The 14,479-nt window shown below is 63.1% G+C and overlaps 4 protein-coding genes across 4 annotated transcripts; 2 read left to right on the forward strand and 2 right to left on the reverse strand.

Annotated features, from left to right (window-relative positions):
- Positions 1-6,583: 6,583 nt before the first annotated feature.
- On the forward strand, positions 6,584-7,598 carry BTBD18 (BTB domain containing 18). The gene is made up of 2 exons (XM_054171709.1): positions 6,584-6,713; positions 6,811-7,598. The coding sequence occupies exons 1-2, from the start codon at positions 6,584-6,586 to the stop codon at positions 7,596-7,598; spliced, it is 918 nt and encodes a 305-aa protein (XP_054027684.1).
- A 71-nt stretch (positions 7,599-7,669) lies between these two features.
- On the reverse strand, positions 7,670-8,795 carry SELENOH (selenoprotein H). Its single transcript, XM_009897482.2, has 4 exons — positions 8,357-8,795; positions 8,128-8,273; positions 7,937-8,050; positions 7,670-7,862 (listed from the first exon to the last, which is right to left on the reverse strand). Exons 1-3 carry the CDS (start codon positions 8,500-8,502, stop codon positions 7,950-7,952), a joined length of 393 nt encoding a protein of 130 aa, XP_009895784.2. The 5' UTR covers positions 8,503-8,795; the 3' UTR covers positions 7,670-7,862; positions 7,937-7,949.
- A 481-nt stretch (positions 8,796-9,276) lies between these two features.
- TMX2 (thioredoxin related transmembrane protein 2) lies at positions 9,277-11,898 on the reverse strand. The gene is made up of 8 exons (XM_009897437.2): positions 11,674-11,898; positions 11,046-11,106; positions 10,761-10,874; positions 10,333-10,409; positions 10,155-10,261; positions 9,987-10,052; positions 9,741-9,870; positions 9,277-9,654 (listed from the first exon to the last, which is right to left on the reverse strand). Exons 1-8 carry the CDS (start codon positions 11,860-11,862, stop codon positions 9,508-9,510), a joined length of 891 nt encoding a protein of 296 aa, XP_009895739.2. The 5' UTR covers positions 11,863-11,898; the 3' UTR covers positions 9,277-9,507.
- Positions 11,899-12,120: 222 nt separating this feature from the next.
- Positions 12,121-14,236, forward strand: MED19 (mediator complex subunit 19). Its single transcript, XM_054171763.1, has 5 exons — positions 12,121-12,333; positions 12,762-13,018; positions 13,101-13,197; positions 13,284-13,378; positions 13,518-14,236. The coding sequence occupies exons 1-5, from the start codon at positions 12,138-12,140 to the stop codon at positions 13,584-13,586; spliced, it is 714 nt and encodes a 237-aa protein (XP_054027738.1). The 5' UTR covers positions 12,121-12,137; the 3' UTR covers positions 13,587-14,236.
- The last annotated feature ends 243 nt before the right edge of the window (positions 14,237-14,479 follow it).

Below are 14,479 nucleotides of genomic sequence, written 5' to 3' on the forward strand. Positions count from 1 at the left end.
CTCCAGTGACTGCCCAGCCCCTCTCAGTCCCTCCGGAGCAAAACCCCCTCCCTGGCCTGTCCTGCCGGAATAGGGTGACACGTTTGACCCCATCCAGGCTGCAGCCCCTCAGAGAGGTCGCCTTTTCCACTTAGATCTATGGCCCGAGGGAAGCACTACCAGCCTTCCATCCTGGCTTGGAGCATTTGCTGGGAATTCATCCCGGGTGGGTTCTGCCCCGTTGCACATGCCAGCGTGTTCCACAGGTTCCTTCACCTGGGACTGCAGATGGGGGACACAGCCAGTACCTCGGGATGGAAACACTGCCAACCGATCTAGGGGAAGGGGCCTAAAGGTCCCAGTGAGTGACTGTGGCAAATTTAGGGAGACAGTGCCACATGGACAGGCAAAGGACTGCCAGTACAGGGAAGGCTGGCAGAGCCCCATGAAAGCCAGATAAGAGGATCCAGGGGTGGAATGGGGTGGTAAGGTGTGGTGGCTCAGGGCTGTGCTAAGGATGTCTTTTGCAGCAGGCTGGAAAGGGAACAGCAGCACCGCCCAGCCACAGCCATCCTGCTCTGCCTGGCTTCCAAAGAACCAAATCAAGCTGGCAGGGAAAAACAGCAGAGGGGCACCTGGAGGGTACAGAGACCTCAGGCAAGGAATTTAAACGTGAGGTTTAATAATTGCAACGAATCCAGACAGAGAATTGTAACCAGCATGGGGGAGCAGTGTCACCTCCCAGGCCCTGCTGCTGCCCCTCCATAGCTCTGGGAGCAGAGCTTGGGCATGAAGCTGCTGCCAGCGCTCCAGCACCTGGACATTGGTGGTGGAGGATCTATTTTACCCTGGGTACATGAGGAGGTGATGCCCAGCCTGCTCCTCCCCCTGTTCCACCACTTCACCTGGGAGGGTGCACATCCAGATCCCCTGAAGGTGACAGTTTTCTGCTGGTCTCTGGCCCTGGGCTGGCAGGATTCAGGCACTGGGGAGAGCCCCACCTGCTCCCGATTGCCAGACGGTTAATGAGGCAATGACCAAAGGAAAAGGGGTGAGGGAGGTTTTGGGTGGGGACAGGTGATTCTTGGGGTAAATATGCATTGCTTCACGAGACACAGAGGGGGTGGGGGAAATGTGATAGCAGCCTGCAAGTGTCTGGAGGAGGCAATCCCCCGCCAGGGTGGGGTTTGCTAATAAGGGTGGCGCAAGAGGGAGAAAGGGATTCAGTGCATGTGAAAGGCACATGGAGGAGATCGATGAGTTGTGGGACCCCCAAACTCTCCCTGACCTTTGATTGTAGCATGGATCACCCAGCCTGCTGGATAGAAAGAGACAGGAGAGCTGGCCTCTGGCCTTCCAAAGGACAAGAGAGGTTTTTCCACCCCACAGTGGGAAACTTTTCCCCCTGCCTCTTCATCCTTGCTGTCACCCAAAACAAGCAAGTCAGCCCTGTGCCTTCAGTGAGAACTGCTCCCAGAACACAACAAATCCTCAGCTGCTCTCCCCTTCTCTTTGCCCACACAAGGAGGAAGGTCCCCTGGAACCTTGGCAGCGAGAGTCTCTGGGAAGAACAGTCCTTGGCTACCTGTCCTCAGGATTTCTGACACCTCTGAGGGGACAGCTCTCCCTCACAAACAGGCATTGGGGATACCCTGGTCCTCCACACACCACAAGTCACCACAATATGCCCATAAGCGCCCCAGACCAGGTTGTTTGGCCAAAAGGCTGTTGGTGGGGCACACACATGGGCCTGGTGCAGCACACAAACCCTCTGCCCCTGGGCAAGGTAGGGCTGGAAACAGCATGGAACCTTGAGTGCCAGTGTGGGGGACGGCCAGATGGGGCTGTTCCACCTCAGCTCACAACTTAGTTCAGCATGCTAGTAGATTCTAAGCATGGCCTCTGGTGCCCCTCCTTCCCCTGGCACTACTGAATTACCTGGTCCTCACCCTGAGGAAGCTGAGCAGCCAGGAGCAGGGTGCAGTGGTAGTGCCAAAGCTTTGCCTGTGCATAAGAGCCTGGCAGATGCAGACAGCACACCCCAGAGTGTGACATGAGGCAGATGGCTGCCCCTAACCTGGACAACAGGCAAGTGGCTACTGGCACAGGAAGGCCAGGGGTAGCCTGCTGCTGAGCCAGGTACACAGCTGCCTTGTCGGTGTTTCAGTCAGCCTAGAAACTGAGCAGCCTTTAAAGGCTTTAGTTTCTCCACAGATGAAACAGCTCTGCTGGCTGCGGGTTGGGTCTGATCTCTTTGAAGCCAGGCAAGTGCCTCTTGTCCTCAGGGCTGCAGGATGGAGCTGGACAGGGTCTGTCAGTGCATGGTCAGCTCAGGCTTCTGACTCAGACACCCCCTGGCAGCCCCAGAATGCCCAGCAGTGTCTGCCTCCTTCTGAAGGCCAGGCTAACCCCCTCCTGCTCTGAGCTCGGTGTGCCCAGCAGCAGATCACGCTGGTGTTTGAATACAGCTCCCGTGGCAGTCTGTCCCTCTGCTTGCTGGGGAGATGTGGGGAAATGTGCCCTGCTTGGGGCAGTAATTGCTTGTGATGACTCCTTGCACATCCCCTCTCATCCTGCAGCGCCGCTGATGCCTTACCCAGATGAGGCGCCCAGAAGATGCAGCCGCGGCCGGAACAGAGCAGGACGAACTTTGTTTACAGGCAGCGCAGCACTCCCGGGCAGTGCAGGGCCAGAGGAAGGGGAGGCTGCCGTCCCAGGTCCCACAAAGGCTGCTCAGAGGTGGCCTGCATTGTTCTGCACCAGAATAACTCCGTGCTTCCGCAGCCCCTTTCCTATGGGAGTCCCCACAGGTTGTTGTCTTCCCCCTGCGGGAGGGGAAGTGTGGCACTGAGGGGTGCCACCAACTCCTCTGCTGGGTGCCAGCCTGAAAGGGGAGGAGGGAAGCTGGGGTTGCTGCCTGAAGCTGAAGACACCAGGCGACAAAGCAAGTCCACAGCCCGTCCTGACACCTTCCCAGAGCAGCACTGGGCAGCTCCACATGCTCGGCACAGTCAGAGGAAAGTGAGGTGCCTGCCTTCAGCTGTGCCTGAGCTCTCCTGTGCCTGCAGATGGGCAGCTGTGAACCTTCCATGCCTGCCCTCACTGCATCCCATTGGGCTCTTGACTGCCAAATTCCTGATGCATCTTTGGCTCAAGTACAGAAGTGACTGCAGCATGCATGGAAATCTTCTTCCCTCCCAGCCCCACAATGATCTAACACTGAGAGACTCACAGTCTCCTCTTCTTCCTCTCTCCACCTCCAGGTCCCTTCCCAGCCATGGACCCCTGCCTTCATCCTTCCCTCCTGTGGCAGCTGCAGCCAGGTATGAGGTGCTGCCCAAGAATGAGGGAACCACTGCAGCCCCAGCACTGCAGCACAGCAACAGAATCACAGACGGGTTTGGGTTGGAAGGGACCTCCAAAGTCATCCAGTCCAACCCCCTCTGCAGTCATCAGCTGGGTCAGGCTGCCCAGAGACATGGCTAGAAAACAGTCACAGCTGCAAGGGAGAGCCGCGACGAGAACCCATCCCGGAATCCGCTGCTCTGGGGGCTCGGGAGATGCTGGGAAGACCTGGCTTGTCCTGTGGGGAGGATCCTCTTCCAACCGACGGCAGAGGGAGCCTGGATAACCAGCGCTCATCTGGGCTACCGCCAGACCGAGCCACCTTCCCTCCTCAGGAAGCCCAACCGGGAGATAAACCTGCTCAGCATTCCAGATCCGCTGAGTCACCCGGGAGCCGTGCCCAGGACGGGCGCCTGAGTCCCCACCAAAGGGAAGCACAGGCTGTGCCTCAGGTACCCAGCTTCAGAGCGCCTGAAAGTGGACAAAAAAGATTCCAGCCACCTACACAATCTGCTGGCCTGGCAGCAAGAGCCACGGGCACACACATTTAGCCAGCACATTCTGGCAGCAAACAGAGGTGAGAGGGGTCAAGGTGACAAAAGGGTGTCAAAGCTTTGTTTCCCAGTGCAGGTTATCTTGCTTTGGGTACTAGAAAAAGTGACTTTTCTGAAAGGCCTCTTTTGTCTGTCCACAATGGGAGCATTTGCTGGGATCACCAGATCGTATAGCAGCAAATTTCAGGGACAGACAAGGCTGCTGGCCAGGCAGGAGAGGCAGCAGCCTGTCAGCTACTGAGGATGGATGCAGCAGAGGAGGGGATTAGTGCTGCCATCTCTCTGAGACACTGAGACCACCCCAAAGCGAAGGGCTCCTTGTCCCAAACACTCCAACCACCCTAGAATAAAAGGCCCAACGCCTCTGCCAGGCCAGGGCTGTGTCTTGCTGACAAAGTGGCTCTGGGACCCCACCGTCCAGCACAGACTCAGGGGCAGGGGAGTATCTGTGCCATGTTCCCCAGGCCAGGGAGGCTTGCACAGCAAGGGTGGATGCATGGGAGCTGTTCTGCACAGCACAGGCATAACGTTTCTGGAGCTGAGGGGCTCTGCCTTCTCAGTGTGGATAAGTCCAGGTGGCTCCCCACACCTGAGGGCCAGTTATGTCTTTGCTGCGTGCTTGCAGAGGCCTCCTCTGAAGCTGAAGGTGCTTCCCGAGGGGAGTTTTCCAGGTTTGGGATAGGGGCATGGGGGCTGCAGGCAATCAACAGGCTGGAGGTGGTTTAAAGCCCTGAGGCTGTGCTGGTCAGGCTTGGACATGGGCAGACCAACCCCTCTGACAGTGTCTGGGTCCCTCTGCTCCTGGTGCATCCAGGCTTTCCAAGAGACAACTCCAATCCTTGCAACCCCAAAAGATTGCAAGGTGTGGGGGAGGAAACATCCCTATTTCCCTTCTATTTTTACAAACATATCATAGCACTCTGATATAAAATTACTTGTTTTGCTCTATCCCTCAGTATTTGTGGCCAGGCTCCAAGCCACCCGAGGTCAGTGGAAAGACTGCCACTAACCTCAGCAGCCACTGGCCCAGGCTTCTCCTCAGGCACTTTCTTTCTTGTGTTCATTTTGCACACAGCAAAAACAGAGGAGGAGGGTAGGGAGGGAGCCAACAAACCACCCTCCTGTGTCAAGCCAGATGAAAATCCATCTGCAAAGCCATGTAAAAAGAAACCATCAGGGGATGATCCCACATCTGAAAACTCTGCAGGTTGAAAAATCTATGCAGCCATGCAGATTCCTATTCTTCCACAGCTCTTGAAGCTTCCACCCACTTTGGTTGTTTGTGAGAGCAGCAAACGTCTCCGGGCAGTCGGGCCGGGATCATTAGAGCTGTTGTTCCTGTGTGTGGAGTGACTGACGCAGATGTTTGTTACAATAGATGCTTTATGGAACGACAAAATACTTTCAGACCAAGTAGGCAGCGTCGTTTGCATGAAAGAGGGCTCCCAACGCACTCACCACCCCATCCTCCCCTGCAGGACCTCGCTGCCCGTGGGCATGCCCCACTCCTCCTGAGAGGCCACAGAAATAAGAGGTTTTCATGCACGAGGCCACGAGAGAGTCTGAAAATCCTTAACGAGGCCTGATACAGGGCTCTGCAAGAGCGAACCCCCGTGCCACCCTGCCAGGAGGGGCTGCCCTGCAGGCAGCACCCTCCGCTATCTAGCGGGAGCATTCAGGTGGCACCGCGGCGGCGACCGGAGCACACCGAGCTCGCTGCCCACGGGACAGCTCTGATCAGTGGAGGCGAAAGCCGGGGCAGACCCCTGCTGCTCCTCATGCCCTGCCCCGCGGGGGCGGTGGGATTCAGGGATGGAAGGGTCCCGCAGCCTGTCCCCTCTGCGCAACCAAGGCCCGGGCGCCGCCTTTGGACGAGCGCAACCTGCAGCAGGCTGCGCTCCGATCCCAGCCTGCGCTCCGATCCCAGCCTGCGCAGGGGCACAGCCGCCCGAGGGGGCAGAAGGAAGGGGCGGGCGCCACAGCCGAGGGAGCGGCGGAGGAGGAGGGAGCTGAGCTCGGCAGAGGGGCTGGGCTCGGCGGAAAGACTCTGTCGGGAAAGAGCTCGGCCGGGAAGCGGCTCCGGGGCAGGGATCTGTCCCTGCAGAGGTCCCTCCCCCGCCAGCCCGCCCCACGCGGCCAGCGCCGCGCCCCCGCGCTCTTCCCGCCATAGCCCCTACCGCGTCTCCATTGGTCGACAGGTTATGATTGGCTGCGAAGCGAACCAATGTGGAGGCTGCCGCTGGGCGGAGCGAGGCGCTGGGCCATGCTGGGCGGTGGGCGCGAAGCGCTCGCGTGGTGCCGGTCCCCGCTTCCCGGCTCCCGTTCTCCCCTCGGTTCCAGCACTTTGCCAGCCGTCTCTTCCCCCTCGGCAAGTACGCGGCGGGCCCGGGACTGCCAGCCGGGGCGGGGGGGAAGGTGGGCGAAGGCCGGACCAGGGCACGTGAGGTGCGGGCGGCAGACCCGAACCCGATTGTTTTCGTGGCGAAATAGTCGTGGCTGGCGCCCTCTGGTGGCCAAGCGGAGCCCCGGGGCTTGGCAGCCACGCGCGGCCCTTTGCATCGTACCGGGGCCCCGGCCCGGGGGCTTTGCACGGCGCTGTACAGGCGATGCAGAACGCGTCCGCAGCCCGGCTCCCGGCTGTCGCCGCACCGTAGCCCCAGACCACTCGGCCGGCCCCCAGCGCTGCGCTGTCTTGCAGGCTGGCCATGGGTTCTCCGGCGGGCGCCCGGCGGCTGCTCTACCGCAGCACTCGCCTGCTCCGCGCGGCCTTCCAGCACCTCCACCAGCAGCAGCAGCGAGCCGATGTCTTCTGCGACGCCGTCCTCCAGGCTGAAGGTGAGCAGCAGCAGCAGGGCTCGGGCCGGGTCCCTGCCACCCCCAGGAGAGGGCCAGGGCAGGTTTCAGAGCGGTGACAGCCGCTGTTGCTTCGCAGGCGGGACGGTGGTGGCCCACTGCTGCGTCCTCTCCGTCTGCAGCCCCTTTTTCAGGGAGCAGCTGCACCAGGAGCTGCCCCCCCGGGGAAAGAGAGTGGTGCTGGAGCTGGGAGGGCTGAAGATCGGGGTGCTGCGCACGCTGGTGCGCTTCCTCTACACCGCCGAGCTGGAGGCCACGCAGGACGAGGTGCAGGAGGTGCTAGCAGCTGCCCGCCTGCTCCGCGTTACCGAGCTCGAATCGCTGCAGCTCCAGGCGGGGCGGCTGGTGAGGCTGGGACCCTCGCGGCAGCTCAATCGCTCCTGCCTGGGCCCGGCGCCGAACGGCTCCCCAGCGGCGGCAGACGACAGGGCTGAGCGCGGGGGGCGCGCTAGCCGCCCCGGGAGCACCGGCGGGTCCCCGCAGGGGCAGTCAGGCTTTCCAGGGGGCGCGCAGCCCAGCCCGGTGGGGCGGGTGAAGCTGCGGAAGGTGGAGAGCAGGGGCTGCTGGGAGGTGGTGCGGGACAGGCAGCCGCCCGCCGCTGCGGCGGTCCCCAGAGGGGAGGGGACAGAAGCGGAGCGACCCCTGGATGCAGGAGCATTGGGGCAAGCGAGCAGGCGCCACTCACGCCGGCAGAGCCCCCAGGCAGCCTCGAGGAAGCAGGGCTGTGGGCAGGTGGTGCCCCCGGCAGACCCCAAGGAAGAGGAGGTGGATGTGGGGACGGTGGAGCCGTGCCTGCCCCCTGGCACTGTCTGTGTCTGGCCCTGCCCCTCCTCCGAGTCAGATGAGGAGGTGGATATCCTCACCTAGGGGGATCAGCTCTTTCCCCATGACTGGGGCACCGCAGGAAGGGCTACCCTCACCCTGTGACATCAAAATAAAGGGCTGGAGCTGTGCTGTGGGGCTGCTGAACTTTATTGGGGAATGGCAGGGGGGATGAAGGGGAGCCAGGGGGGTCCAGCGGTGGCTGCTCGTGGTGGAGCTACAGCATCAGAGACGGGACTGGGGCTGGCAGGTGCCCCCCACTTCATCTCATCTCTTCATAGACGCTCGTGCCACGGGTGACAGCCCTGGCTGCGAAGAACGGGCAGTTGGTGTGTGGCCCCAGTCCCCCTCCCTGACCCTGTCCTCACCCTGCCCCTGTTTACCTGGCTGCCCCCTCTATGCCAAGCTGTTCTTCAGGGCTTCCACCACGGCCTCCGGCTGAGGGAACTTCAGTTTACGGGGGGGACCCTTCCCAATGCCACTCCACAGCTCCACGGCTGGGAAGAACAAAAGGGAGATGGGTCAAGGGGGCCAGGGAGCTTCCCCCTTCCTCCCTGGTGGTCCCAGCACTTACTGCTGCCGTCCTCCTTCACCAAGGACACCTCGAAGCTGTTCCTGCGTGGCTGCTGGGGGTTGATCTCCACGGGGAGGTGAGCCACAGCTCCTCGCAGGGCCTCGCTCACCGCCGCCGCGTTCCGCCCGTACACCCGTCAGCTCTTACTGGAGAGACGCGGGGAGGGAAGTCAGTACTCGGGGGGCACGCCAAGGAACCCCCCCCCCCTTCAGCACCCGCCCCGGCTCACCAGTGCTCGATGACAATGCGGGGGCCGGTGTCCCCCGGACTGCTCTCGCCCTGGGGACGAGCCCGCTTCTGCGGGGCAGTCGCCTGCTCCGACGCCTCGACGGCCGGCGGCTGCTGGGCCCCGCGCTTTCTCCCGCGGGGAGGCATCCTGGGCCGGCAGGTAAAGTCCGCCGGGAACGTGGAGCTCGGGAACACCGAGGGGGCGACCCGGGTCCGGCTGTGGATGGAGTAAAAGAGGGGTCTCGTAAGGATCCCGCTGTAGGGAGAGTCAAGAAGGGCGAGTCCCCGGGGATTCACTAGGGGGAGGAAAAGAGGGGTCCGCGCTGGACGCTGCCAGGCCGGCAGGGATGGGGTCCCCAGGAATCCCCTTCTGGGGAAAATGGGTCCGGGGACGCCGCGGCACGGAAAGTGCAAGGGCAGAAGCAATGGCCGGTACAGGCAGGATGGGGACCCGGAGCCCGCTCCTGGGGGTACGGAGCCCGGGACGGCCGCGCCGCCTCCTACCTGCCTCGCCGACCACGTGCCAGGACCGAGGGGCACCGCGCCGGGCTCCGCCACTCGGCCGGCCCGCGGGGGGTAGGTGTCGGAATGGAGAGGGGGTGAGCGGCGAAGCGGAGCTCCCGGGCCGAGGGATTCGGCCGTCGTCCTCTTCTCCGCCTTGGGACCCCCTCTTCCCCCCCACCCTTCCGGACCAGCCGTGGGGGGACCGCCGGGCCCCAGCGGCAGACACCCCCCCACCCCCCCCCCCCCGAGCTGGCTCAGTGGTTCCGTCCGCGGCTCCGCCCCGCCCGCGGCCCGCGCCGTAGCACCAGCCAATGGCAATGCGGCCTCTAGGCGGCGATCCGCCCACCCCCCAGGCCCCGCCCCGGACAGCGCACGGACACGGACACGGACACGGTCACGGACACGGACACGGTCACGGACACGGACACGGTGCCTTTATTGTCAGCGATGAGGATGAGCGTTAACCAAGGGCGCGGCTGTCCTACGGCCCTGCTCGCACCGGCGTTCTGCCTGCTTGCCAGGGGCGCAGCCAGGGCTTTCCCTAGCAGGAGCAGCCCAAGGCCTGGCCAGGGCAGAGGGCAGGCCCCACAGGGCCAGTGCCACCGGGATGACGGCGACGTGGTGATGCGTGATGGCACAGGGCACATTCTACTGGTCCTTCTTGGTCTCCCCTGCGGCCTGCCCGGTTGCTGCCCGTGCCCCAGTGGCCTCCTCCGGTCCCTCCTCCCGTGGCTTTGACTGCTTCTTGGCCTTCTGGTAGAGCTCATTGAGGTTGAACTCCCGAATGACGTTCTCCTGTGGCCGAGAGGCAACACTGGCACTCCAGGGACCTCCCCCCGTCCCAGAGGCAGGGAGGCAGGGGGCTGGAACATCCCACTCACCTCAGAGAAAGTCCAGGACACAGCCCGGCCCTTCTTGTCGATCTGCGGCCGGCGCATGATCTCTGTCCCACCCTGGAACAGGATAAGGGTGGGCAGCTGCTTGGTGAGGGGTGAGGTGCTGACTTTGTACCTGTGGGAGGTAAGGGAGAGGCCAGTGGTGAGCCCACAGGCAGCAGGAGTAGAGCTGGGGGTCCCAGGGACCCAGCATGGAGCCCGCTGCGCAGCCCAGGCTGCCCGCTCCCAGACCTGGTGCTGACGTCCGTGTAGCGGCCGACATCCACCTTCCCGAAGTGCAGCCCTGGGCAGTTATACCTGGGGAGGAGGGGGACAGGCTGTGAGTGCCACACATGAGCCAAGGGCTGGCCTGAGCCCCAGCCCTGCACCTCCCCGAGGGCCCCGTTCAGCACCACTCACTTGAGAGAGAGGTCGGCAAAGATGGGGGCAAAAGACTGGCACTCGCTGGACCAGTTGGCAAAGAACTCGACGATCCAGGTCACCCGCTTGTCCCGCTCCAGCTCCTCCTGCACAGGGCTCCAGGGTCAGCAGAGGACAGCAGACAGCCCCCCAGCCTCCCCAGGAAGGGGATACTTACGTCTATGGTCTTGTCACTGAAATACTTGATGTACTCCGGGCCCATGTAGAGAGGGGGCTTGCAGGTCATCAGGAACACTGCAACAACAGTGCCCCTAAGTCCCTGCTGCCCCAGGAAGGCCCAGGCTGGATTTGGGACAATATTCCTCCTTCCCCAGAGCTGCTTGGGGAACCAAGGCATGGCAAGCCCTGGGGTAGGCACACTCCTCTCTCAAGACACATCCTGAGTCCATCCTTTCCCACCATTGCCCCCTCCCAGGCCCACAGACATCCCTGACGCCTGTGGCCGCCTCAGGCAATGAAGGCCACAGGTCATCCCCATGGTGTGGACAACAAATAGTGCCCATGAGTACTGAGGGGGAGCCCAGCTGTGCTGAGGGGGCACTGCTGCTGCCTCTGGTGTGGTAGGTTCCATTCAGCAGGTCTCACCTATGCAGAGCGTGAGGTAGAGCAGGCCCATGCGGATGTCGAGGCGGAAGAAGAGGATGGCGTTTGCCACTTTGCTGAACATGAAGATGTTCCCAATGTGCTGCTCCACAGTGACTGGGGAAGGGAAAGAGGGGTAGGAGATGGGACCACATCCTCCCAGGAGACCAGGGGGGATCCTGAGGGAATGACAGATCTGGTCCTTCAGGTCCCAACCCATCCAGCTCCTTGGTGGACACCCTCCCAGCAGCTCCACGCACCCACCCCAGCCCACGGGCCCCAACTCACTGGAGCGTCGGTTCTTCATCATCACAATGGCGCTGAGAAACATGAGGATCTCCACCTCCCGCTGGGACAGGAGAAACAGTGTGAGTAGGAGGTACCCCTGGGACACAGCAGCTGTCCAGTGCTGCCGGGTGCAGAACCTGAGAGTGGCCACCAGTGCTGGCTACAGCCGCATCACCCTCTTGTAATCAGGCTGCTCCTGGCTCAGCCTGGTCCTGCCCTGCCAGGCTCCGCCGGCCCCAGGTCCCTGCCAGTTCCCTGTCTCCCGGAGCTCCTTTCCCTCCCGAATCCTGAGCAGAGGACAAGGATGGGCATGGCCTCCCATTTTTGCGATGCCTTAGGAGCCCCTTAGCAACAGAGCACCGGCAAAGCAACGCCGGCGACTATCCTTCCCTTTCAGATGGGTCGGGGATGTGGGACCAGAGGAGGGCCAAGCCCGGAGGCGCAGGCATTGGGAAAGGGGTGCAGACCCAGGGGCCAGGCCTAGTAGGCTGTGTGGGTAGGAGAGAAGCCCAGCCTGGGGGGTGCAGGCCCAGGGGTGCAAGGACAGGTACGGAGCAGCGGCAGGTCGGGGCTAGGTGCAGGGGGTGCGGGGGCAGGCCCGGGAAAGCGTCAGGCCGTGCCGCCTCACCCAATCGAAGTCGCAGGGATTGCCGTCTTCCCGCTGCGAGGGCAGCCCTTGGCAAAGCGGCGGGACCTTGCGGACGAGCAGAAAGGCGGTGGCGAGCAGGGCGGAGAGCGGGTAGTAGGGCCGCGCCAGCCAGCGGCACAGCCCCGGCACCGAGTAGAGCAGCGCCAGCACCGGCGCCAGTACCGCCATCTTCACCGCTGCCGTACAGCTGCCGTACAGCCGCTCGCCACCTATTGGCCCGCCCAGCTGCTCGTCCGCGGGAGGAGACGCCTCCACGCTCTGAGCCAATAGCGAGCCGCGTTATCACCCGCTCCGCGTGCCGCGGCGGGCCAGTAAAAAGCAAGAGAGGAACAGCCAATCAAAAGGCTGGGACCCAGTCTCCCGGAGCAACGGGGAGGGGGGCGGGGCCTGAGTGTGCTCGGCCAATCTTGGCTGGGCGGCCTCGCGCGGGGCACGCCGGGAAGATGGAGAACTTCTCGGCGCTGTTCGGCGGGGCCGAGCCGCCGCCTGCTGCCGCGGCCGCCGCCCTGGGCTTCGGGCCTGCCAAGGCGCCGGGCACCGGGGCTGCGCCTCCCCCCGCCGCCGCCGCGCCGCCACCGGGCGAGGACGCGACTCGCAAGGCCGCCGCTGGCCCCTTCTACCTGCTGCGGGAGTTACCAGGTGCGGGCGGGGCCGCCGGGCGGGAGGCGGGCGCAGCTCTTATCCAATCGGCGCGGCGGAAAGAGGGCGCAGACTTAACTGGCAGTGCGGCGGGCCAGTGAGGGGAGAGGGCGGTGGGCGGTGAGACGCGAACTGACGGTGCGGCAGGCCAATGAGCGTGCGGGGGGAGAGGCCAAGCAGCTGTGTCCAGTGGGGAAACGAGGCCTTGGGAGGGGGGGAACCGGGCTGGGAAGTTGGGAAGGAGCGGGGCTGGTGGGTCCCGGTGCCCGGGCTGGGGTGAGGAGCCAGGCTTGGGGGTCCCCGGAGCTGGGGCGGGGAGGGACGCGGCGCCGGAAATCCTTGCTGGGGGAGCGGGGAGGTCCCGGGGCTGGGGACTCGACGGGGCGGCAGTTGCACACCTTCCCCGCCCCGCGGCGGCGGCTGCGCAGGCACCACGGAGCTGACGGGCAGCACCAACCTGATCACGCACTACAACCTGGAGCATGCCTACAACAAGTTCTGCGGCAAGAAGGTGAAGGAGAAGCTAAGCAACTTCCTGCCCGACCTGCCTGGCATGATCGACCTGCCCGGCTCCCACGACAACAGCAGCCTGCGCTCCCTCATCGAGAAGCCCCCCATCTGCAGCAGCTCCTTTACCCCTCTTACGGGCACCATGCTGACCGGCTTCCGCCTCCACGCCGGCCCGGTGAGCGTGGGGCCGAGGGCTGGGGGCAGCCACTCAGGCCAGAGGTGCCTGACATGGCCTGACCAGCCTCATCTCTCCCCAGCTGCCTGAGCAGTGCCGGCTGATGCACATCCAGCCGCCCAAGAAGAAGAACAAGCACAAGCACAAGCAGAGCCGAACCCAGGATCCCGTTCCCCCAGGTTGCTGTGCCTCACTGCCCCAGCCTAACCCTGTTCCCTTCAGCCCCAGGGGGTTCCCAGCTCACCCAGTGCTCTTACTCCCCCAGAAACCCCCTCAGACTCCGACCACAAGAAGAAAAAGAAGAAAAAAGAGGAGGATCCAGAAAGGAAGAGGAAGAAGAAAGAGAAAAAGAAAAAGAAGGTGAGTGGGGAGAGGCAGAGCCTGTTTCCCAGCCTGTGCCCACCCTGGGGGCTGCCTAGCAGTGAGCTCGACCTGGGCAGCAGCACTGCTTGGTGCCAGCTGTTCCCTGGGGGCTCATGGGTTTGTCCTTCCTCCACAGAACCGGCACAGCCCAGAGCACCCAGGGGTAGGCAGCTCCCAGGCCAGCAGCAGCAGCAGCTTGCGGTGAGGCTGTACCAGTGCTACCCCAGGGAGCCTCCTGCCAACAGGACTGACCTGGGCTAACGTAGGAGGGGCTGACCCCTCCTGCAGCACTCGGTGGGGGGCTCGGGCTGGCCTGTTTCCCCCCCAGGCAGAGAGGACACTCACAGCCCCCACCTGCGGCGTGCAGGCAGCTGGGACCAGGGGACAAAGGCACCGCTGGCCACAGCCTTTTATACCAACCCCCCCCCCCGGCACATCGGGACAGGACAGCTCTTTTTTAATCACCTTTTAATTAAAGTCTCTGCCTGAGGAAGGGTGGTGGCAGTGGCAGCTGCCCCCCTCAGTATCGTGGCAAGGTGAATTGAGCAGGGTGGCTCCATGGGGTGCTATGGCCTAGGACAGAAGGTTGTGGGCGATACCACCCCTCACCATCACCCTGCACAGCGGCTCGTGTGCCATCTGCTGCCTGCACAGTGGGGAGGGCAGGATCCTGCCTCAGTTCTGCCTGCAGAGCTGGTAGGGGCTCTGTGCTCCCCTACCTTGTGAGGACAGGAATGGCCCCCAAAAGGCCCTGCGTCCGCAGACAGCTGCCAGCCAAGCACCTGGGACTGCAGCTGTGCACAGCAGGAGCTCCAGAAGCAGTCGCGGCACAGCACCGAGGTCCTTCGGCCCCAGCCCCCTGCGCCTCGCCGGCTCCACCCCACCTTGCCCAGAGCCACTTCGTCACACCCTGGAGGAAGGTTGCCTTCTGTGGGAGCAGAGCTTGCCCAGAAGCCACCCAAGGAGGTCTCTCCCCGAGACGGGGCCGGGCCTGCCTCCTCCCTGGACGCCACACAAAGCACACGCATGCCTGCTGGGGTGGCTCATTAAATATCCTTTTATTCCTCGTTTTTTAAATGGCTAAGAATAATAATAATA

The sequence above is a fragment of the Dryobates pubescens genome, chromosome 22, assembly GCF_014839835.1.
Source record: "Dryobates pubescens isolate bDryPub1 chromosome 22, bDryPub1.pri, whole genome shotgun sequence".
NCBI lineage: Eukaryota > Metazoa > Chordata > Aves > Piciformes > Picidae > Dryobates > Dryobates pubescens.

Bases quoted from the DNA above. Each gene is read 5' to 3' on its own strand.
- BTBD18 (XM_054171709.1), top strand. From the start codon at position 6,584: ATGGGTTCTCCGGCGGGCGCCCGGCGGCTGCTCTACCGCAGCACTCGC. The intron at 6,714-6,810 runs GTGAGCAGCAGC...GTTGCTTCGCAG, and splicing joins CGCCGTCCTCCAGGCTGAAG to GCGGGACGGTGGTGGCCCAC.
- MED19 (XM_054171763.1), top strand. From the start codon at position 12,138: ATGGAGAACTTCTCGGCGCTGTTCGGCGGGGCCGAGCCGCCGCCTGCT. The intron at 12,334-12,761 runs GTGCGGGCGGGG...GCGGCTGCGCAG, and splicing joins CCTGCTGCGGGAGTTACCAG to GCACCACGGAGCTGACGGGC. The intron at 13,198-13,283 runs GTTGCTGTGCCT...TTACTCCCCCAG, and splicing joins CCAGGATCCCGTTCCCCCAG to AAACCCCCTCAGACTCCGAC.
- TMX2 (XM_009897437.2), bottom strand. From the start codon at position 11,862: ATGGCGGTACTGGCGCCGGTGCTGGCGCTGCTCTACTCGGTGCCGGGG. The intron at 10,875-11,045 runs GTGAGTTGGGGC...TCCCTTCCCCAG, and splicing joins GATGAAGAACCGACGCTCCA to TCACTGTGGAGCAGCACATT. The intron at 10,262-10,332 runs GTAAGTATCCCC...AGCCCTGTGCAG, and splicing joins TCAGTGACAAGACCATAGAC to GAGGAGCTGGAGCGGGACAA.